General features: G+C 42.5%; 1 protein-coding gene across 1 annotated transcript in view; it reads right to left on the bottom strand.

Annotated features, from left to right (window-relative positions):
* brsk2a (BR serine/threonine kinase 2a) overlaps window positions 1-25,507 on the bottom strand; it is a 506,659-nt gene that overhangs the window by 120,977 nt on the left and 360,175 nt on the right. Inside the window, exons 3-4 of the mRNA XM_029758477.1 lie at window positions 25,295-25,380; window positions 20,898-21,038 (exon numbers count right to left, since the gene is read on the bottom strand). Coding sequence (XP_029614337.1) covers window positions 20,898-21,038; window positions 25,295-25,380 — 227 coding nt within the window. The remainder of the gene's footprint in view (window positions 1-20,897; window positions 21,039-25,294; window positions 25,381-25,507) is intronic.

The following is a 25,507-nucleotide window of genomic DNA, read 5'->3' as shown; positions in this document are numbered from 1 at the left end:
CTTGATACAAGTCGGTATTCGACGTCCATCCATGTCTGAGGACATTGGGAGATGATGTGGAAACCGGCCCCTATGGGCAACAGTGAGTGCTGGTATCTTCAAGTAGGGTTCAGTTGTACACGGGGATGGTGGATGGGAGCAAGCTCCTGCCTCTGATTCCAAAGGTTGCAAGTTCAAATCCGGTGATAGAAAGTTGTTTTTGATAAGCCCAAACCACACATTACCTTAAGATTTCGGAGTTAATGCCTAAACTTAACCCTATCCATAAAAATTCTGAGTTCATGCCCAAACTTAACTTTAAACATTTTGAAATGTTACATTGACATTTAAAAAAAAACATTGTTGGAGAAACGTGGATGAAGGTCTAATTCTGGCGTGAGACTGTGAGAGCTAGTTGGCTATGAGTCATTTTACAAATCCCACCAAGTGGTTTAACCCTATTGGCGCAATGTGTAGGGTATTCGTCTTTCATACCACCAACCCATGTTCACTTCCCTACACTGCCATTCGCTACATTGGTATCAGAAGTGGGATGGTGACCATCGGAACGCACGGCCCCGACGTGTGAGGGGGCTGAGGTTAGTCGAAGCACAGGGACGTCCCTTCACGTTTGGAGAGGGCAGAGTAGCCCTCCTCGCTATATGAATCACTTTACAATTCCCACAAAGTGGGTTAGCGCGATGTGTAGGGTGTTTTGCCTTTCACATTAGCGACCCAGTTTCGCTTCCCTGCCCTGCTGTTCGCTACAATATGGTTCAAATAGGGGCTTACACCCCGGGGGAGCTGTTATAGGCATTCCACGCAATCCCTGATATTAAACATCATTCACCCATGCAATCATTGTGGTACAACCCACTGCATGCTGATTCATTTTTCTTTATTATGACAGTCAATGGCTCTTTTCTCATTGGAGTGAAGCTCATATACCATAAATGACATGTTTATGTCAATGGTTGGTTAACAGCCCCTGGTTGACAACTTTAACATAATTGATGGGGACATCAATTATCAATATTGCTCCCTGTTTTGTGTTGGTATGGATCTAAACTCAGCAAAAAAAGAAATGTCCTCTCACTCTCAACGGCGTATATTTTCAGCAAACTTAACATGTATAAATATTTGTATGAACATAACAAGTTTCAACAACTGAGACATAAACTGAACAAGTTCCAAAGACATGTGACTAACATAAATTTAATAATGTGTCCCTGAACAAAGGGGGGGTCAAAATCAACATTCAGTATCTGGTGTGGCCACCAGCTGCATTAAGTACTGCAGAGCATCTCCTCCTCATGGACTGCACCAGATTTGCCAGTTGTTGCTGTGAGATGTTACCTCACTCATTTTTACATTTTAGTCATTTAGCAGACACTCTTATCCAGAGCGACTTCCAGTAGTGAATGCATTCATTTCATACATTTTTTTGGCCCTAGCCCTCACCCTTTTTGGCCCTAGCCCTCACCCTCCGATCCAACAGGTCCCAAGACATGCTCAATGGGATTGAGATCCGGGCTCTTCGCTGGCCATGGCAGAACACTGACATTCCTGTCTTGCAGGAAATCACGCACAGAACAAGCAGTATGGCTGGTAGAATTGTCATGCTGGAGGGTCATGTCATGATGAGCCTGCAGGAAGGGAGGAGAATGTCTTCCCTATCACACACAGCGTTGAGATTCCCTGCAATGACCACAAGCTCAGTCCGATGATGCTGTGACACACCGCCCCAGACCATGATGGACACTCCACCTCCAAATCTATCCCACTCCAGAGTACAGGCCTCAGTGTAACACTCATTCCTTCGACAATAAACGAGAATCTGACCATCACCCCTGGTGAGACAAAACCGCGTCTCGTCAGTTAAGAGCACTTTTTGCCAGTCCTGTCTGGTCCAGCGGTGGTGGGTTTGTGCCCATAGGTGACATTGTTGCCTGTGATGTCTGGTGAGGACCTGCCTTACAACATGCCTACAAGCCCTCCGTCCAGCCTCTCTCAGCCTATTGCGGACAGTCTGAGCACTGATGTAGGGATTTTGCATTCCTGGTGTAACTCTGGCAGTTGTTGTTTCCATCCTGTACCTGTCCCGCAGGTGTGACGTTCGGATGTACCGATCCTGTGCAGGTGTTGTTACACGTGGTCTGCCACTGCGAGGACAATCAGCTGTCCGTCCTGTCCCCCTGTAGCACTGTCTTAGGCGTCTCACAGTACGGACATTGCAATTTACTGCCTGGCCACATCTGCAGTCCTCATGCCTCCTTGCAGCATGCCTGAGGCACGTTCACGCATATGAGCAGGGACCCTGGGCATCTTTCTTTTGGTGTTTTTCAGAGTCAGTAGAAAGAACTCTAGTGTCCTAAGTTTTCATAACTGTGACCTTAATTGCCTACCATCTGTAAGCTGTTAGTGTCTTAAAAACCGTTCCACAGGTGCATGTTCATGTCACGCCCTGACCGTAGAGATCCTTATTATTCTCTATGTTTGGTTAGGTCAGGGTGTGACTCGGTGGGGATATCTATGTTTTCTGTTTAGCATTCTGAGCCTGACAGAACTGTGCGCTTTCGTTTTTTTGCCGTTTGTTATTTTGTTTGAGTGTGTCTTAAAATAAATTATCATGAACACTTACCACGCTGCGCTTTGGTCCACTTCTCCTCCTTACAACGAGCGTTACAGAACCTCCCACCAAAAACGGACCAAGGAGCGTGGCCAGGATAGTTGGACATGGGAGGAGATCGTGGACGGCAAAGGGCCCTGGACGCAGATTGGGGAGTATCGCCGTCCAAGGGAAGAGATAGAGGCAGCAAAGGAGGAACGGCGACGCTACGAGGAATTAGCATGGCGACAATGGAAGCCCGAGAGGCAGCTCAAAAAAACAAATTTGGGGGGTTGGCACACGGGGAGGTTGGCGGAGTCAGGGATTAGACCTGAGCCAACTCCCCGTGCTTACCGTGGGGAGCGTGTGACCAGTCAGGCACCGTGTTATGCGGTGATGCGCACCGTATCTCCGGTGCGCCTTCACAGCCCGGTGCGCTCGTTGCCGGCTCCCCGCATTTGCCGGGCTAAAGTGAGCATTCAGCCAGCATGGGTTGTGCCGGCTCAGTGCTCCTGGTCTCCAGTATGCCTCCTCGGTCCAGGATATCCTGCGACAGCTCTACACACTGTGTTGCCAGTGCGCCTTCACAGCCCAGTTCGTCCTGTGCCAGCGCCCCGCACTTGCCGGGCTAAAGTGAGCATCCAGCCAGGACAGGTTGTGCCAGCCCTACGCTCCAGACCTCCAGTGCGCCTCCACGGCCCAGTATATCCTGTGCCAGCTCCACGCACCTGGTCTCCAGTGCGTCTCTCCAGCTTGGTACACCCTGTGCCTGCTCCACGCACCCGGCCTCCAGTGTGTCTCCCCAGTCTGGTGAGACCGGTTCCGGCTCCACCTACCAGGCCTCCAATGTGTCTCCCCAGACTGGTAAGCCCTGTGGCAGCTCCACACACCAGGCTGCCAGTACGTCTCCTCAGTCCGGTGAGACCTGTTCCGGCTCCACGTATGAAGCCTCCAGTGATGATCCATGGTCCGAAGCCTCCAGTGATGATCCATGGACCGAAGCCTCCAGTGATGATCCATGGCACGAAGCCTCCAGTGATGATCCATGGCCAGGAGCCTGTAGTGATGATCCACGGCACGAAGCCTCCAGTGATAATCCACGGCACGAAGCCTCCAGTGATGAACCACGGCCCGTAGCCTCCAGTGATGATCCACGGCCCGGAGCCTGAAGTGATGATCCACAGCACGAAGCCTCCAGCGACGATCCACGGTCCGGAGCCTCCAGCGACGGTCGGCGGTCCGGAGCCTCCGGCGGGGGTGCCCAGTCCAGAGCCTCCAGCGATGATCTACGGTACGGTTCATCCGGCAACGATCCAGGGTCCGGTGCCTCCGGCGACGATCCACGGTCCGGTTCCACGAAAGTGGGGGGAGCCCCAAGTGGAGGGGGATCTGCGTCCCGCACCGGAGCCTCCACCAAGAGGAGATGCCCTCCCCTATAGGTTCAGGTTTGCGGCCGGAGTCCACACCTTTGGGGGGTGTACTGTCACGCCCTGACCGTAGAGATCTTTATTATTCTCTATGTTTGGTTAGGTCAAGGTGTGACTCGGGTGGGGATATCTATGTTTTCTGTTTAGCATTCTGAGCCTGACAGAACTGTGCGCTTTCGTTTTTTCACCGTTTGTTATTTTGTTTGAGTGTGTCTTGAAATAAATGATCATGAACACTTACCACGCTGTGCTTTGGTCCACTTCTCCTTCTTACGACGAGCGTTACAGTTCATTAATTGTTTATGGGTCATTGAACATGCATGGGAAACAGTGTTTAAACCCTTTACAATGAAGATCTGTGAAGTTATTTGGATTTTTAGGAATTATCTTTGAAAGACAGGGTCCTGAAAAAGGGATGTTTGTTTTTTTGCTGAATTTATATTGAAGCATTTAACCCACAATATTAGCCAATCTTCAAAGCAGTATCTTGCTTAAGATGACCTCCAGCCAGCTAGTGAGATCAATCATTCAGTGTGCTTGTAGGGTTGCAAAATTCTTGGAACTTTACCAAAATTCCCAGGTTTTCCAGAAATCCTGGTTGGAAGATTCACGGAATTAGGAGGGAACAAGCAGGAAATCCTGAATCCTCAAACCAGGATTTCTGGAAAACCTAGAAATGTTGGTAAAGTTACCAGAATTTTGCAATCCTAGTGCTAGCTGTCTCTGACTGAAGCCTTCCTGTATACAGTACATGCCTCACAGGCTCTCTTTTCAATGTAGATGGAATCAGGGCTTGATTAGAGGGAATGAGAGGAGCTATCAAAAGCCTCTCCACAAAAACTCAGTATAAACAGGAGGATGAGCTGTCAGGGGAGCAGGAGATTGAGTGAACGAGTGGCAAGACACTTTAGCCTGGTTCCAGATCTGTTTGTGCATGGTCAATGTCACACTGAGTTGGCATGACAGCACTAATAGATCTGGGACCAGGATAGAGACTCTTCTCTTGTGTAACTGCCTAAGCTTGCAGTTACAGCTAAAGTTGGTTGGTCATTGTGTGCCACTGGTCAGTATCATCGTGGTAATTTAATGAATTAGGCGACTTCCTTTTTTATTGATACATTTGATTCATCTTCAGCCCTTCTCTCTGTCTTGTTTTGTGTTCAATGCAGAGGATCCCTTCCTCATCATCTCTTACATGTACCTGTACTTGCCCTCTCCCCATTCCTCTACCCAACCAGACTCCCAACCTGTCCTTGTACTCCTACTTACACAAAACCCAATTACCATCTCCATCTTCCCTCCTCCCCCTACAATAACCCCTCTATCTCACCCCTCCCACCAACTTCCCTCCCTTGCATCTCTCCATTCAACCACCACTCATCCTCCATGTGTTCCACCATGATGCCCTAACAGGCATTCTGGAAGATGGAAGATAAGGAAGGGGGGAAGGAAACAACAGGGGGAAATGATTTCCCATTATGTGGCTCTCAGAGGCCTATCAGAGATAATGATGATAGGACATAAACACATGTCTTCTGCAGGCATGCATCCAGGGAGAAAACCTCCGCTGTCAATAAAGTCAGCATTGCTTTACCTAGCTACCACCCAAGGACAGAGCCACCATAGATTGGCTCAATATGGAGTCAGGGACGGAGGGAGTAAGAGAGAGATCGAGAGAGAGACAGTGATCGAGAGAGAGACAGAGAGAGAGACTGTGATCGAGAGAGAAGGAGAGAGAGAGAGAAATGAACCTGGAGAAGAGCCCCCTAAGCAAGCTGGTCCTGGGGCTCTGATCACAAACACTAACAGACCCCAGAGAGCACCAGGACAGCAACACAATTAGACCCAACCAAATCATGAGAAAACAAAAAGATAATTACTTGACACATTGGAGAGAATTTACAAAAAAACTGAGCAAACTGGAATGCTATTTGGGCCTAAGCAGAGAGTACACAGTGGCAGAATACCTGACCACTGTGACTGACCCAAAATTAAGGAATTATTTGACTACAGGCAGCTTGGAACTCGGTAGTGAGTGTTGCAACAAAGGACAGATGATTTTTACGCGCTTCGGCACTCGGCGGTCCTGTTCTGTTAGCTTTTGTGTGGCCTACGACTTCGCGGCTGAGCCGCTGTTGCTCCTAGACATTTCCACTTCACAATAACTGCACTTACTGTTGACCGGGGCAGATCTAGCAGGACAGGCATTTGACAATCTGACTCGTTGGAAAATGTGGCATTCGATGACTGTGCACGTTGAAATTCACTCTTCAGTATGGCCATTCACTGCCAATGTTTGTCTATGGAGATCGCATGGCGGTGTGCTCGATTTTGTACACCTGTCAGCAATGGGTGTAGCTGAAATAGACAAATCCACTAATTTGAAGGGGTGTCCACATACTTTTGTATATATTGTGAATTTAAACACCAAGGAAGTTCTCTTACATTTGGGAACTTTAAAGTCCTATTGATCAAACAACCGTAAAAAGGTAGGCTCTCTTTCCCTCAGTTACACATATCAACAACAAGATAAAAAACTAATGCTAGCCAGAGCAAGATAAGCTAAAATCTAAGAAAGAAACAGACAAACACTCAAACTTTTTCAGCTAGTTGGTCGTCAAAATTGCACTGATAGACAATGGGGAATTATAGCCTCCTTGTCCTTCTGCAGCTTGCCTTCCAATACATGTTTTTCCCAACCAAGCACCCAAGCTAACTGGCTGAAGTTGGCTAGCTTGCTAGCTAGCTACTTCCAGACACAAATGAGAGAACAGCTCACTCTGACCATTTTACTCACTTAGCAGAGCTGGTTAGGCAGTTTACATGTTATCTAGAGAGTTCTTGATTAACTATTACTTATTTTTGCCTAGGTTTACTGACACAGGTCAAATTCAGTGGGTTTTGCGCATCTGTAAATTCATCAGTTGTTCTGCGCTCTGGCATACTTAGATGAGAGTACTCTGAAATTGGAGTAGATAGCCAGAGTGAATGTGCAAACGCAAGAGATATTCTAACTGGATAACAGTCGTTCAAGTTCTTGCTAGCTAACCAAATGCCACATGCAGCTCTAGCTGTGTATAGCCACTGAAAAAAAGATATGAGGGGAAAAAGTTACTCACCCACTCCTCCAATGGCATGAACTGACATCCTCCAGGCAACTAGCTAGCTAGTTATCTATCTATCTATCTATCTATCTATCTATCTATCTATCTATCTATCTATCTATCTATCTATCTATCTATCTATCTGTCTGTCTGTCTATCTGTCTGTCTGTCTGTCTGTCTGTCTGTCTGTCTGTCTGTCTGTCTGTCTGTCTGTCTGTCTGTCTGTCTGTCTGTCTGTCTGTCTGTCTGTCTGTCTGTCTGTCTGTCTGTCTGTCTGTCTGTCTGTCTATCTATCTAATGTTAGACTCTGTGTTTTTGGCTTGCTACATAAATAGATATGCTAGCCTATTAGCCACATTATCAGTGACTTGTGGTCATTGCCCTTGCTAGTTTGATTGTATTGACATTCCCAGCCTTAGTTACATTCTTTTGTTTTTGTCCATAATATTGAGTCATTGAAACTAAAACAGTCCATCCCGAATGGAGGCAGCAAACAATGTACCAGGCCAGCTGTGATTTACAACTACCAAGAAATGTATTTGAAATATTATTGGAATCTGTGTGGGTAGCTGAACAGGTAGGATGACTGACAGTGAAGGTGAACAGGAGGTCATGGGTCAGGTGACAGAGGAATGGATGAGACTGAGGCAGGAATCCCTTTAACCATAAAGTGATATATTTACTGGGTAGTCTGTGCTGCATAACAAAGGGAACAGAATAACATGTATCCAATCAAATGCATAATCACAAAGATCAAATCATTACAATCATTCTCATTATTAACATAATTAAGTAATTCAGCAATTCAGTTCAATAATAAGTCAATATGAATCGTCATTTAAGCTCATAACTATTCATCATAATCATGAGAATAATAAAACAAATAATTCAATCCGTTATTGGTTATTCAATCTATAATCTCCATCAGTTTGATATCAGAATTGATCAGTTCAGCAAACAATAATGATGTTTCATATTTCATCCTTTCAGGTTTGTCTTCATATGTACATGTAATTTCATTACATATTAACCACATCGATGGCATAATTGGCCTGTGATCTGTAGGGCCGTGATCATTGTCCATTTACATTACACAACAGGTTTGAAGCGTGCGCTCCAAGCCGCACTCCGCGGTAATAACTATAAACAATAACTGATGGCCCTCTCTCCCTATCGCAACAGATAGTTCAGATGAAAGGTAACAGAGTCGGTGGATTTACATCGATTCATGGATGCACAGAATGTCTGGATTAGAAGGAGTTAAGGAAGAGAAAGCAGCCAGGTCGGGCGATTTCCTCCTTTTAGTGAGTTGAGATCTGTCTGACATTTCCACCTGACCTAATTAAAGCGTCCCTGGCCCAGCTGAGCAAGTGGCCATGAATTGAAGGGCGATCCCACCAACTCCATGGGCCTTTTCTACAGTATTGGTGAAATATATGAATCATGCATTGAACTGCATCCATCTATTTTGTCAGCAATGCATTAGTGTACGTCATGGAACGTTGCGTCAAATATAACCTATTTTTAAAACCTTCTAAAGTTGGTTTTGTAGCATAAACTGGTCATTTGATATGTTTTACTGATATTATGATTGTCTGTTTGTTTCATATCTGCAAAGTACTTAAAATGCTGTCAGTTGCACTTTAAACTTTAGGTCAGTGGTCACCAACCTTTTCAAGCCTAAGATCACATCCCAAGTCCAAATGTAATCCAAGATCTACCACTTGCAAAAAAATCACGAAAAAACAAGGCCACAATGTAGTTCCACTTTGACATTCTTTATTTTGTTACCTGTCAGTCACAAGCAAAGTATTCATTTAATTATACAAATAGTATAATCAGAAGTAAGTGCAACTATCATTCAATATTTTATAACGGTCATATTACATTTTTCAATATTTCCACAGGCCTATGACTCATTCACCATTCATATATAGCCTCAATAATCAGTCAATTACAGGCCTAAGGCAATCATGTACACTACTGTTTCACTTTCCCTTTTTAAACATTATATTTCAAGACACATCAAAATGACAATACTCAAGTAAGTGCAACTAGCATTCAAAATATTATGACAACAGTCACATTCAATTGTTCAAAAATATTTTCACACAAATCACAGCCCTACCACCATTCATTACCTCAATAATCAGTCAATTACAGGCCTAAGCCAATCATGTACAGTACCGTTTCACTTTCAATTTTTGAACAACATACAACACAGATCACATCCTTTTGTAAACAATATAGCCTACAACACATTTCAAACTGGCAATACTCACTCACTCTGATGGCTGTGGATGAGATCCCCTCCCCATACACACACATTCAATGTGATGGCTGTGATTGCACACTATCAGCAAGTGCTCTGTAGTCTGGCTCATAGTTTGACACAGCAAGTCTGACACTATCTGTGAGATGTCTATTAGTTAGACAAGACCTGTTCTTTGACTTGATTGTTTTAATCCGTGAAAAGGCCATCTCACAGAGATATGTTGATCCAAAGTAGGACTTCACCTTAAGTGCGCAGGATGAAAGGAGGGGAAACTTTTCAGTGTTTACAAGATCCCAAAAATCACTGTCTCTTGATCTTGCTTTCAACCCGATGTAATTTTGCAATTCAATTATCTCCATGTCAACTCCGATTGGTAAAGCAAATACTTGCTGGAATTTGGCGGACATCTCCTCAATCTCAGTGGGGAGGAAAGGGTTTGAGATAAATGCAACAACGTCCCCTATGTCATTTAACTCCTGAAAACGCCTGTTGAATTCGGATGCCAGTTTCCCAGGTGGGCACATAATTATTGTGGGAGAAAAGCATCTTTGTTTCTTATGTTTTGTGACATTTTCTCTACATTTGGGAAGTGCACCAGCCTTCCATTCCTTGGCTGAGAGGCCCACACACCCTTGGGCTCGCATTCCATGCCCGGCTCCAAGCCAGCGAGCCGGGCTTCTTACCCATTTAAAGTTTGAGAATAGGTTGAGATCGTTTTGGCCCCAAGACCTCTAATCATTCGCTTTACCAGATAAAACTGCGAGACTTCGAGCGCTAGCTATCCCGAGGGAAACTTCGGAGGGAACCGGCTGCTAGATGGTTCGATTAGTCTTTCGCCCCTATACCCAGGTCAGACGGCATTGACTACTTTTAAATGCTAGTAAAACTAAGTGCATGCTCTTCAACCAATTGCTGCCTGCACCCTCCCGCCCGACTAGCATCACTACTCTGGTTGGTTCTGACCTAGAATATGTGGACAACTACAAATACCTAGGTGTCTGGTTAGACTGTAAATTCTCCTTCCAGACTCACATTAAGCATCTCCAATCCAAAATTACCCTCACTTCATATCCATCGCCAAACCCACTGGCTCCAGGTCATCTATAAGTCTTTGCTAGGTAAAGCCCCGCCTTATCTCAGCTCACTGGTCACCATAGCAACACCCACCCGTAGCACGCACTCCAGCAGGTATATTGCACTGGTCATCCCCATAGCCAACACTTACTTTGGCCGCCTTTGCTTCCAGTTCTCTGCTGCCAATGACTGGAACGAATTGCAAAAATCTCTGAAGATGGAGTCTTATATCTCCCTCTCTAAATTTAAGCATCAGCTGTCTGAGCAGCTTACCGATCACTGTGCCTGTACACAGCCAATCTGTAAATAGCACACCCGACTACCTCATCCCCATATTATTACTTACCCTCTTGCTCTTTTGCACCCCAGTATCTCTACTTGCACATCATCATCTGCACATCTATCACTTCATTATTTTTTGCTAAATTGTAATTATTTTCACCTCTAGGGCCTATTTATTGCCTACCTCCCTACACTTCTACATTTGCACAAACTGTACATAGATTTTTCTACTTTTCTTTTCCTTTGTGTTATTGACTGTACTTTTGTTTATGTGTAACTCTATGTTGTTGTTTTTGTCGCACTGCTTTGCTTTATCTTGGCCAGGTCGCAGTTGTAAATGAGAACTTGTTCTCAACTGGCCTACCTGGTTAAATAAAGGGGAAATAAAAAAAAAATGAATTGACAGTGCTGATCATGTGTGCCACGTCTTTGTCTTTTCCCTGAAGCTCATGGTTGAGCTCGTTCAGTTTTGCTGTTATGTCTGCGAGGAACCTAAGTCTAGCAGCCATGCATCATCAGACAGTTCCTCATGCTCCTCATTTCGTGACTCCTGAAATGATTTGATCTCGGGCAGCAAGTCAACCAATCGCTGCAGTACTTTCCCGCGACTCAACCACCTTACGCAAGCGTGGAGAATTAAGTCACTGTATTTGGCATCAAGCTCATGTGATAAAGATTTACACAAGTGGTGCTGAAGTCCTTTTGCGCGAATCGAATTAACAATCATAACGACAAGTGTCATGACATGAGACAAGTCCACTACTTTACTAGCATCCAAGATCGACTTGTCGACCGCGGTCAACGGGTTGATGACTCCTGCTTTAGGTCAAGGGTTACTTTGTGTGCTAAACATTAAATGTTTTTTCCAAGGTGAAGCAATAGTTGTACATTTTGATTGGAAAATGCTTAATGGTTGTGTTTTTGTATTTTAATGATTGGGACCAACTGGCTTATTATGTCTGAGTTTATGGATTTCTTATCCTTTAACATCATGCTGTGTGTGACTACTGTCTTTCCATCGGCCCTATGCAATGGTGTAGTGGTTCCTGGAGAAGTGGGTATACTCTAATTTTGTCAAAGGTTGCCAAACAGCCCGCCCAGCGAAGGAAAGGCACCCTGTGTGAAAAATGAGTTTTCCTATAGATTTGTCAAATTTTCAATCACACTTTCTGAAGAAAAAAAAAGACACACATTTGATGGTCTAAGTCCACAACAAATCAATCTGATTAGGTGGGCCTGTCATCTCTACAACTCCTGATGCAAACAGCACATGATGACAGTTGCACATCATAAATAGCCTGCTAACCAACACTTCTGACTAAACTTTTTCAATACCTGATTTATATACCGAGTGTTGCCTTAGTTAGCATTTACTGGTAGATATAATAAGTTCAAATGTCTTTCCTACCCTACTGGCTACAGATGCTATTCTTCTGTATGCTGCTCCATGCCAAACCACTTGAGAGCTGCACACTCTTGAAGCCTGCAGATTATATTCCGCTGAAACTAGGCTATATGCGTGGCTCGCCTGTGAATATATTGCACGTGCTTTGCAATTGTGTAGGCTCTTTTGTGCATGATTTCTCTATTGTACTCAATAACTGATAAGTCATATACCTCCAATACATTACTATGATACGCATCAGAAGGGATTAAGAAGTTAATGTACGCAATGACCACTGAAAAAAAGTGGGTATACGGTTTATACCTGCGTATACCCTGCACTACATCACTGGCCCTTCATGTTTTACAAAAAGGGCACTCTCCTACATGAGTGCGCTGGTATTACAGTTACTGTACTTTCAGAATCACGAACCTGTCACACACTAAAGGTATATAGGTTCACCCCTGTGCAAACATGTCTATAATAGACAAGGCTGTAAAGATATTCATTTCAAAAAAGGAATGTATATTTTTGGTCTGGCAAAGCGGTTTTATGCAGTGACTGAATGGAAGCTAATAATAATAATGAGTTTTTTACTCCGCTGGTCTCGGCTGATCTCGAGAAGAAATTACCAGTCCTCAATGTCCGACACCAAGTTAAGACAGAGTACAAACGTATCCAACACCAACATCTAGACAAGACAGAGACACTCAATATGTGGTCTCCAGACCGGACCCAAGACCGATGTCAAGTACTAAAACACTAGCTCCCACAATTTTATTACTAGCAATATCTTTCAGTCATTTGTGTAACTTAAGTACATGTTGAGTGCCCTTCTCTTTAAGCATGCTGATAGTCTGTTCTTAATTTGTTTACAGAGAAATAGAACTGTATCTGGACAAACACATTTTTTTCCAAAAAGTTTGTAATATCCTGTTAAGGATAGGGGGCAGTATTTTTGCGGCCGAATAAAAAACGTACCCAAATTAACCTGTTAGGGCTAGGGGGCAGTATTTACACGGCCGGATAAAAAACGTACCCGATTTTATCTGGTTACTACTCCTGCCCAGTAACTAGAATATGCATATAATTATTGGCTTTGGATAGAAAACACCCTAACGTTTCTAAAACTGTTTAAATGGTGTCTGTGAGTATAACAGAATTCATATGTCAGGCAAAAACCTGAGAAGATTTCATGCAGGAAGTGGCCTGTCTGACAAGGAGTCGTTCTTCTTGTCTCTATTTATTGAAGAGTGGGGATCTTAGCTGTAACGTGACACTTCCTACGGCTCCCATAGGCTCTCAGAGCCCGGGAAAAAGCTGAACGATGACAAGGCAGCACCAGGCTGAAACACATTATCGCCTTTGCCAAGTGGCCGATAAGAGGACAAAGGAATTAGGAGCGTGCCCGAGTCGACCCCGTGCTGTATTTTCTTTCAGCTGTTTACCTAATTGCAGATTCCCGGTCGGAATATTATCACTTTTTTACGAGAAAAATGGCATAAAAATTGATTTTAAACAGCGGTTGACATGCTTCGAAGTACGGTAATGAAATATTTAGAAATCTTTTGTCACGAAATGCGCCGTGCGCGTGACCCTTATTTACCATTGGGATAGTGTCTTGAAGGCACGAACAAAACGTCGCTCTTGGAACATAACTATGGATTATTTTGGACCAAACCAACATTTTTTATTGAAGTAGAAGTCCTGGGAGTGCATTCTGACGAAGAACAGGAAAGGTAATCAAACTTTTCTAATAGTAAATCGGAGTTTGGTGAAGGCTAAACTTGGTGGGTGTCTAAATAGCTAGCCCTGTGATGCCGGGCTATCTACTTAGAATATTGCAAAATGTGCTTTCACCGAAAAGCTATTTTAAAATCGGACATATCGAGTGCATAGAGGAGTTCTGTATCTATAATTCTTAAAATAATTGTTATGCTTTTTGTGAACGTTTATCGTGAGTAATTTAGTAAATTTTTAGTAAATTCATCGGAAGTTTGCGGGGGTTATGCTAGTTCTGAACGTCACATGCTAATGTAAAAAGCTGGTTTTTGATATAAATATGAACTTGATTGAACAAAACATGCATGTATTGTATAACATAATGTCCTAGGTGTGTCATCTGATGAAGATCATCAAAGGTTAGTGCTGCATTTAGCTGTCTTCTGGGTTTTTGTGACATTATATGCTAGCTTGAAAAAGGGGTGTCTGATTATTTCTGGCTGGGTACTCTGCTGACATAATCTAATGTTTTGCTTTCGTTGTAAAGCCTTTTTGAAATCGGACAGTGTGGTTAGATTAACGAGAGTCTTGTCTTTAAATAGCTGTAAAATAGTCATATATTTGAGAAATTGAAGTAATAGCATTTCTAAGGTATTTGAAAATCGCGCCACAGGATTCAACTGGCTGTTACGTAGGTGGGACGATTTGGTGCCACCTGCCCTAGAGAGGTTAAACTGGTTACTACTCTTGCCCAGAAACTAGAATATGCTTGTTAGTAGATTATGCATATTATGTATATTAGTATATTGGAATAGAAAACACTCTGAAGTTTCTAAAACTGTTTGAATGGTGTCTGTGAGTATAACAGAACTCATACGGCACGCAAAAACCTGAGAAAAATTTTACCAGGAAGTGGATCTGAGAATTGTAGTTCTTTCTAGTCCCTTTCGAAACTACAGTATTTGTGGGGTCACGTTGCACTTCCTAAGGCTTCCATTGGCTGTCAAAAGCCTTCAGAAAGTTGTTTGAGCATTCTCCTGTCACTGGGCAGAGTATAGGAGCTCATTCACTGAGTGGACTGCCTGGGACAAAGAGATTGGATATGCGCAGTCCTGCGAGCACGCTGAAAAATTTTACCAGGAAGTGGATCTGAGAATTGTAGTTCTTTCTAGTCCCTTTCGAAACTACAGTATTTGTGGGGTCACGTTGCACTTCCTAAGGCTTCCATTGGCTGTCAAAAGCCTTCAGAAAGTTGTTTGAGCATTCTCCTGTCACTGGGCAGAGTATAGGAGCTCATTCACTGAGTGGACTGCCTGGGACAAAGAGATTGGATATGCGCAGTCCTGCGAGCACGCTGTTCCTTCTTTTTCTCCTTGAATGAATACGCTATTGTCCGGTTGGAATATTATCACAATTTTACGTAAAAAAATACCATAAAGATTGATTTTAAACAGCGTTTGACATGCTTCGAAGTACGGTAATGGAACATTGACTTTTTGCGTCTCGAATTGAGCTCGCGCATTAGCCTTTGGATAGTGACCTGAACGCACGAACAAAACGGAGGTATTTGGACATAAATATGGATTATTTCAAACAAAAACAACATTTCTTGTGGAAGTAGCAGTCCTGGGAGTGCATTCTGACAAAGATCAGCAAAGGTAATATTTAACGCATATTTATAATGCTAATTCTGAGTTTAGGTTGCCCCGAACTTGGCGGGTGTCTGTATAGCTTTCTGTGATGGCAAGCTATGTACTCAGAATATTGAAAAATGTGCTTTCTCCGTAAAGCTATTTTAAAATCTGACACAGCGGTTGCATAAAGGAGTACAGTATCTATAATTCTTAAACTAATTGTTATGTATTTTGTCAACGTTTATGATGAGTATTTTTGTAAATTCACCGGGAGTTTTTGGTGGGAATACATTTTCTGAACATCACGCGCCAATGTAAAATGCTGTTTTTGGATATAAATGTGAACTTGATCAAACAAAACATATGTATTGTGTAACATGATGTCCTAGGAGTGTCATCTGATGAAGATCGTCAAAGGTTAGTGCTGTGTTTTGGGTTTTTGTGACATATATCCTTGCTTGGAAAATGGCTGTGTGGTTATTTTGGTCTATGTACTCTCCTAACATAATCTAATGTGTTGCTTTCGCTGTAAAGCCTTTTTGAAATCGGACAATGTGGTTGGATTAAGGAGAAGTGTATCTTTAAAATGGTGTAAAATAGTCGTATGTTTGAGAAATTGAAATTATTGGATTTTTGAGGTTTTGTATTTCGCGCCATGCTGTTCCATTGGATATTGGCTAGGCGTTCCGCTACTCAACATTTAGAGTCGACAGCAAGCTGATTGGGCTGCTGTTTAGAACCAGCAAAGGGTGCTTTACCAGTCTTGGGTAGCGGAATTTTCCCTCCAGGTCTAAGGATTAAAACAATCTCCAGACAAAAAATATAATAAATAGAAGTGGCAATATAGTCATCAATAGCTTTCCATCTAAGTTGTCAGTACCAGGTGGTTTCTAATTATTGATGGACAACAATAACTTTTGCAAGTTAGAATAGTAGAATACACAAGGTGCAATTTCAAAATTTGGTTGTGCAGTTTTTCTCTTGTTATGTCAGTAACTGACAGTCTGTCACTTAGTCCGTGACATTTTTTAGATTGCTAAATTAGTTTAGTGGGCAGCTATCTTAACATGTTATCATGGTCGATTTACCGGGTGGGTTTTGAGGGAGTGTTGGTTTTTTGGGAAATTGATCTGAGTGCCTTTATTTACATTGTTACATTTACATTGTAGTCCTTTAGCAGACACTCTTATCCAGAGCGACTTACAGTAGTGAATGCATACATTTCATACAATTTCATACATTTTTTTTTTTTTCCTGTTGCCCATCCCTACTCTAAACCAAACAGCTTTTAATTTCCTTATCAGTCCACTAGGCCTTAACAGTTCAAACAGTTTCTTGACAGGTGCATGCTTATGAATAACTGGAAGAAACCATTTTTTTATGCGTCACGTGCAGCATCTGGATACTCCTCATCAGACCAACAAATATTTTTTGTATCTTCAACATAGAAATCAGTACAAAACATTTTGTATGACCTCTATTGCACTATTTTAGGCCCAGATTTTGGAACTTTGGCTTTACTAGATATGTGACTCGTTTTAGGAAACTAGGTGTATGTCGCGGGTCACTACTTCACAGGAGAGCAATTTGAAAGTAAACATTTTTGTTTTATCAAAATGCATTTTTTTTGGCAGAAATGCCATCTGTAAAGTGAACTTTCATGTGCCTTAATAACAAACTTATATGCCATCTGTAAATACAAATAAAATTGTTAAATTACGAACCTAGTTAGTTTAACCACAGAAAAAGTCAGCAACCTTACCGATAGCCATGATTGGCTGAGATAATGAGTGGGCTGGACATAATGAGAGATGAGTTCAGATTGGTGTGCCATGTAGTGCGATTCTGTCTATTTGAAATGGTAGGTATGTCTAAGTCATCCTGTCTAACATGACTTTAAAAAAATATATATTGCATAGTAGAACTGCAAGTGTTGCTCTCCACTTTCTTGAGGACCGAGTTTTGAAATCAGTGGAATTGGAGTATGATAGCTAAGGAGATGGAGAAAACGCCTGTCTTTGGAATACATCATCAAACTAAGGGCAACCATAGCATCCGTGACAGGGAGAAGCATCCATCCATGATGTATACGGGCAAGAGAGTCTATCTAGCTAAATTTTCAGATATTACACATTTTGACAAAGTAATTTTCATTAAAGTTAAAGTGTACTGTTAGCTAGCTAGCTAACGATAGCTGGCTGGCTCGCTAGCTAACATCATGTGTTGATCTGTGTCGTAATATTATTTGTATCTCAGAGCCATTTGCTTTGCTAGTTATAGCCTAATGTTAGCTAGCTAACATTGAAGCTGGTTGGTTAGCTATCTGCAGATTCATGCAGGGTAGTATTGTCATTAATTGGGATTATGATTCATTGTTTAGCTAGCTAGATACAGTTGAAGTCGGAAGTTTAAATACACTTAGATTGGAGTCATTCAAACTTGTTTTTCAACCACTTGGCAAGTCGGTTAGGACATCTATTTTGTGCATGACACAAGTCATTTTTCCAACAATTGTTTACAGACAGATTATTTCACTTATAATTCACTGTATCACAATTCCAGTGGGTCAGAAGTTTACATACTCTAAGTTGACTGCCTTTAACCAGCTTGGGAAATTCCAGAAAATGATGTCATGCTTTAGAAGGTTCTGATAGGCTAATTGACATAATTTGAGTCAATTGGAGGTGTACCTGTGGATGTATTTCAAGGCCTACCTTCAAACTCAGTGCCTCTTTGCTTGACATCATGGGAAAATAAAATTGAAAAATTGTGTCATCAGCAAACTTAATGACGGTGTTGGAGTCATTAGTGAACAAGGAGTACAAGAGTGGACTGATCATGCACCCCTGAGGGGCCCCCGTGTTGAGGATCAGCGTAGCGGATGTGTTGTTACCTACCCTTACCACCTGGGGGCGGCCTGTCAGGAAGTCCAGGATCCATTTGCAGAGGGAGGTGTTTAGTCCCATGGTCCTTAGCGATGAGCTTTGAGGGCACTATGGTGTTGAACGCTGAGCTGTAGTCAATGAATAGCATTCTCACATAGCTGTTCATTTTGTCCAGGTGTGAAAGAGCAGTGTGGAGTCCAATAGAGATTGCATCATCTGTGGATCTGTTGGGGTGGTATGCAAATTGGAGTGGGTCTAGGGTTTCTGGGATATTGGTGTTGATGTGAGCCATGACCAGTCTTTCAAAGAATTTCATGGCTACAAATGTGAGTGCTACGAGTCGGTACTCATTTAGGCAGGTCATTTATGAGATCGTCTGTAACACCGTACCCAAACCGGCTGCACGCGTGCGCTATCGTGTGCCATCGTGCGCAAATTGATTTTGTCCCCCCACACCAAATGTGATCATGACACGCAGGTTAAAATATCAAAACAAACTCTGATCCAATTATATTAATTTCGGGACAGGTCGAAAAGCATTAACAATTTATGACAATTTAGCTAGCTTACAGTTGCTGTAGCTAGCTAATTTGTCCTGGGATATAAACGTTGAGTTGTTATTTTACCTGAAATGCACAAGGTCCTCTACTCCTACAATTAATCCACACTAAAATGGTAAACCGAATCATTTCTAGTCATCTCTGCTCCTTCCAGGCTTTTTCTTCTTTGGAATTTATTTGGCGATTGGCATCTCAGTTACCACGATGACAGACCGAACTCAGTTCATCTTACAATCACCCATGTGGGTATAACCAATGAGGAGATGGCACGTGGGTATCTCCTTCTATAAACCAATGAGGAGATGGGAGAGGCAGGACTTGCACCACATTCACCATCGCAAATAGAACTGACTTCTATTTTAGCCTGTTGGCGCGTGTGAACAGTGTGGGTGCAATAATTGAATAACATGTATGTTTAAATGTATTTTGCAACGCACGTGACGCGAGCGGTGTGGTCATCATGTAAGCTTTACAAGAATATGGCTCTGAACATATACAGCAACACCTTCACCATAGGCATTCCTGTCTCTTCTGTAGATGTTATATCCCTCTATTGCTACTGCTGTATCATCTAAAGAATCCCTCTTGCCTTCCAAAGAATAATTCAAGAAAATAGTTCTTAGGATGTTAAAGGTTCCAGGTAGAACCTTTTACCTTACAAAGAACCATTGTCTTCCAAAAAGGAATCTTCGGATCAAAACAGTTCTTGGTGGAACCCCGTTCCTCCTCAAAGAACCCTTTGGAACAATTTTTTCGAAGAGTGCATACCTTACTTCATTGTTAAAACCTGTTAAGGAGAGGGGGCAGTATTTTTACGTTTGGTTGAAAAACGTGCCCAAGTTAAACTGCCTGATTCTCAGACTCAGAAGGCAGGATATGCATATTATTAGGACATCTGGATATAAAACACTCTGAAGTTTCTAAAACTGTTTGAATGATGTCTGTGAGTATAACATAACTCATATGGCAGGCAAAAACCTGAGAAAAATCCAACGAGGAAGGGGGAAATCTGAAAATTGTAGTTTTTCTTTTGAATCCCTATCGAAACTACAGTGTCTGTGGGGTCACGTTGCACTTCCTAAGGCTTCCATTGGCTGTCACCAGCCTTTAGAAACTTGTTTCATCCATCTCCTGTTACTGGGCAGAGAATAGGAGCTCAGACAATCAGTGGACTGCCTGAGGACAAAGGACTTGGTTATGTGTGAGCACACGAGCGCGTCGTTCCTTCTTTTTCTTCTAGAATGAATACGCTATTGTCCGGTTGGAATATTATCTACGTTTTATGTTAAAAAGACCCTAAGGATTGTTTGTAAACAACGTTTGACATGTTTCTACGAACGGTAATGGAACATTTTGACTTTTCGTGTCTGGATTTACGCTCGCGCATTATGCCTTTGGATAGTGATCTGAACGCGGGGATGGCTAACTCTGGAGATCCCTTCGATCTTCACTGAGTTTGCTAGATCTGCTTTTAGTTTTTATCACCTTACATGTGTAATGATATCCAAAGCGCTTTAAAATTTGAGGAATAGGTTCCTCAAGGGTACATTTCTACTGAAGAAGAACTTTCTACATGATATTAAAAGAAAAGGACTGGTCAAACCCTAGCATAGATAGCAACCAAACAACAACACCCATTGGACTAAGGACTGCTAGTTCCTATGACATTCCAATTGGCCTTTGCGACATCAAGTGTCTCCAATGATGAAAAATCAACTAATATATTGCTTCTGTACACTCTTAGAAAAAAAGGGTTCCAAAATGGTTTTCTGCTGTCCCCAAAGGATAACCATTTTTGGTTCCAGGGAGAACCTTTTATAGTTCCACATAGAACCATTTTGGGTTCCATGTAGAGCCCTCTGTAGAAAGGATCCTAAATGGAACCCAAAAGGGTTCTTTCTACCTGGAACCAAAAGGGTTCTCAGTAAGTGTTAAGGATAATATGAATATAGAAAGTGCTTACCATATGGAGTGACTATGGCAGAAGTCCAGCGCAGAGATGATCTGTCTGAAGAACTTCCTGGCCTCCTTGGGTGTTAACCGTCCCTTCTTTACCAGGTAGTCAAAGAGCTCTCCCCCTGAGACGTGCTCTAACACCAGATATCTGGGAAGTGGGGGGGACAGAGAAATTAGAAAGATGAATGAAATAAGTGAGTCTGAAAAAGTAAGAGGGAAGAAAGAAGGAAAGAAAGAAAGAAGAAATTGAGAAGAGAGAGAGAGAATTAAGAAGAGGGGGCTTTTTTAAACATCACACTTGAGAGACATCCAAAGGATCAATGTTTTCCTCTGGGACACTTTTCAAAGAAAACAGAAAGAAAAACGCCACACACTGCTGCTCATGCTCCCGCTCCCAGGAGATACAGTGGGGGGGAAAAGTATTTGATCCCCTGTTGATTTTGTACGTTTGCCCAATTACGAAGAAATTATCAGTCTATAATTTTAATGGTAGGTTTATATGAACAGTGAGAGACAGAATAACAACAAAAACATCCAGAAAAACACATGTCAAAAATGTTATAAAATGATTTGCATTTTAATGAGGGAAATAAGTATTTGACCCCTCTGCAAAACATGACTTAGTACTTGGTGGCAAAACCCTTGTTGGCAATCACAGAGGTCAGACGTTTCTTGTAGTTGGCCACCAGGTTTGCACACATCTCAGGAGGGATTTTGTCCCACTCCTCTTTGCAGATCTTCTCCAAGTCATTAAGGTTTCGAGGCTGACGTTTGGCAACTCGAACCTTCAGCTCCTTCCACAGATTTTCTATAGGATTAAGGTCTGGAGACTGGCTAGGACACTCCAGGACCTTAATGTGCTTCTTCTTGAGCTACTCCTTTGTTGTCTTGCGTTTTTCTGGATATTTTTGTTGTTATTCTGTCTCTCACTGTTCAAATAAACATGCCATTAAAATTAGACTGATCCTTTCTTTATCAAACGGCAAACACACAACATCATCAGGGGATCAAATACTTTTCCCCCCACTGTAATCAGACTACTTGCATTGCCCCCCCATCTTTTAAACTGCTGCTACTCTCTGTTATTATCTTTACATAGTGTATATAGCCTCGCATTGTTATTTTACTGCTGCTCTTCAATTATTTGTTATTTTTTTTGCTATTTATTTCTTATTCTTATTTTTTGTATTTTTTTTACTTATTCAGGAGAATGTCAGGCCATCCGTCTGTGAGCTGAAGCTGAAGCACAGCTGGGTCATGCAGCAAGACAATTATCCAAAACACACAATCAAGTCTACATGAAAATGGTTCAAAATAAACAAGATGTTGTGGCAGGACTTGAAACGAGCAGTTGAAAACCCACAAATGTCGCTGAGTTAAAGCAGTTCCGCATGTAAGACTTGGGCTCTCGAGTGGCGCAGCGGTCAAAGGCATTGCATCTCAGTGCAAGAGGCATCACTGCAGTCCCTGGTTTGAATTCAAACTTCATCACATCTGGCCGTGATTGGGAGTCCCATAGGGCTGTGCACAATTGGCTGGGGTAGTGTGTCATTGTAGATAAGAATTTGTTCTTAATTAACTGACTTACCTAGTTAAATTTAAACAATAATGGGAAAAAAAGACTGCGCCAAAATTCCTCCACAGCGATGTGAGAGACTGATCAACAACTACAAGAAGCATTTGGTTGCAGTCATTGCAGCTAAAGGTGGCTAACCACTTATTGAGTGTAAGGAGTCAAATACTTTTACAAACAGGGGAATTGGGTGATGCATAACTAAGGATCCGCCCCTTATTTTCAATTTTCGCCGAAAATGACATACCCAAATTTAACTGCCTGTTGATCAGGCCCTGAAGCAAGGATATGCATATTCTTGGTGCCATTTGAAAGGAAACACTTTGAAGTTTTTGGAAACGTGAAAGGAATGTAGGAGAATATAACACATTAGATCTGGTAAAAGAAAATACAAAGAAAAAAACACCCTTTCTTCTGTATGTTTTTTGTACCATCATTTTTGAAATACAAGCGAAAGGCCATACTGTATTATTCCAGCCCAGTTGCAATGTAGGTTTTGACCACTAGATGGCACCAGTGTATGTGCAAAATTTTAGACTGATCCAATGAACCATTGCATTTCTGTTTAATATTTTGTATCAAGACTGCCCAAATGTGCCTAATTTGTGCCTAATAGGGTGACATTTAGACACAAGAGCATTAGTGAGGTCGGTCACTGATGTTGGGCGATTAGGTCTGGCTAGCAGTCAGAGTTCCAATTTATCCCAAAGGTATTCAATGGAGCTGAGGTCACGGCTCTGTGCAGGCCAGTCAAGTTCTTCCACACCGATCACTACAAACCATTTCTGTATGGACCTCGCTTTGTGCATGAGGGCATTGTCATTCCGAAACAGGGAAAGGGCCTTCCCCAAACTGTTGCCACGAAGTTGGAAGCATTGAATCATCTAGAATGTCATTGTATGCTGTAGTGTTAAGATTTCCCTTCACTGGAACTAAGGGACCAAGCCCGAACCACGACACTTTACTGTTGGCACTACGCATTTAGGCAGGTAGCGTTCTCCCTGGCATCATTTGTCCGTCGTGCTGCCAGATGGTGAAGTGTGATTCATCACTCCAGAGAAGACATTTCCACTGCTCCAGAGTCCAATGGTGTCAAGCTTCACACCACTCAAGCCGGCGCTTGGCATTGCGCATGCTGATCTTAGGCTTGTGTGAGGCTACTCGGCCATGGAAACCCATTTCATGAAACTTCCAACAAACAGTTATTGTGCTGACATTGCTTCCAGTGCCAGTTTGGAAGTTGGTACTGAGTGTTGCAACCGAGGACAGATGATTTTTACGTACTACATGCTTCAGCCGTTCCGTTCTGTGAGCTTGTGTGGCCTGCCACTTCGCGGCTGAGCCATTGTTTCTTCTAGTCGTTTCCACTTCACAACAACAGCACTTACAGTTGACTAGGGCAGCTCTAGCAGGGCAGAAATTTGACAAACTGACCTGTTGGAAAGGTGGCATCCTATGATGGTGCCATGTTGAAAGTCACTGAGATCCTCAGTAAGGCCATTCTACTGCCAATGTTTGTCTATGGAGATGCATGGCTGTGTGCTTGATTTTATACACCTGTCAGCAATGGGGGTGGCTAAAATATCAGAATCCACTAATTCGAAAGAAAAGAAAAGAAAGAAAATCGAAAGAAAATCACAAAGGGGGCAAATACTTTTTCACGGCACCGTATGCTTATATCAAAATATAACAAATTATATTACATTAACATGTAGAATATGGTGTATAAATACTCTGTGTAGTCCTACTTGGCCTTTAAGCCCTATAGAGGATTTATTCAATCTGGTGGAGTAAGCAAAGGCTGTGTCCGAAATGGCACCCTATTTCCTACATTGTGCACAACTGAGTCCTATTGGTCCTGGTTAAAAGTAGTGCACTGCATAGGGAATAGGGTGCCATTTCGGACTTATATGAGTCCTCTGGAGAATACAGCTACAGCACCAGACTGATGGACCTGCCACTCACCATAGCTAATATTAGATAATGTGTGTGTGTGGTGTGTGTGTACGTGTTAGTGTTTGTCTGTGCATGCACATGTTTGGATGCATGGGTGTATGTGTGTGTGTGTGTGTGTGTGTGTGTGTGTGTGTGTTGCTGGACCAGACTGATGAGGGTGTCACTCTCCATGGCTAATGTTCGCTAATTCAGTGCCGTCATTGACTGTGTCGTAAATGGCACTCTTTTCTTTATTAAGACCACTTATTTTCACCAGGGCTTGTAGAGTTCTGGTCAAAATTAATGCACTGTATAGAGAATAGGGTGCCATTTGTGAGGCAGACTCTGATAAGCCTGTCGTAGTGTTTACATAATAGAGGGTTTCTGGCCCTATTAGCAAACTCTCAAACGAGCATGAATAAACGACTAGCTTCACACTAATGGGCCATCTACCCTTCTGTCACATTTAGTGTTGCCTGTAACCAATCAGATGGTTCACTTTTATCTCTGAGGGCGGAGTTTAACAGAAAGGGTTAGCCCTAATTGGCTGTTTGGCTGTCAAGCTCAGAGGGTTTGATGTTGTTGACTATCACGTGTTGAGGGAGACATACAGTTAATATCATTCGCTGTCATAATATCCAATATTATTACAGATGACTGGGACCGACACAATGGCTGGTGAAACAGGAAGTAGCCCCTGACTCTTAAGGATGAAGAGGTGTATCATGGTGTATCATTGTATCATGTGAAGGGGTATATCATTTCTGTTATCTTCAATATTACAATACCAATACAATTACGGATTGGACGCTAAGTAGACTTCAGATACTAATACCCTCCCCCATGTAGGAACATAACAATTTGATTGAATTCATAGAGGCGATAACGATACTCACAAGTATTTCTTATTTTCGTAGACGTCGTGCAGCTTTAAAACGTGAGGATGTTCTATGAGCTTCAGAATCGCTATTTCCCGCTCAACCTGTAAGAGAAAAAGAAAACATGGACACAGAAAAACTAGTTTATCATCCTCAAACCTACACAGGGGACTGACAACTGAGCACACAGGCTTTAGGGGTATGCTACAGTTTGTTAAGACCATCTGCTCT

This window comes from Salmo trutta, chromosome 7, assembly GCF_901001165.1.
Source record: "Salmo trutta chromosome 7, fSalTru1.1, whole genome shotgun sequence".
NCBI classification, from domain to species: domain Eukaryota; kingdom Metazoa; phylum Chordata; class Actinopteri; order Salmoniformes; family Salmonidae; genus Salmo; species Salmo trutta.
This window is presented reverse-complemented; position numbering and strand designations above follow the sequence as displayed.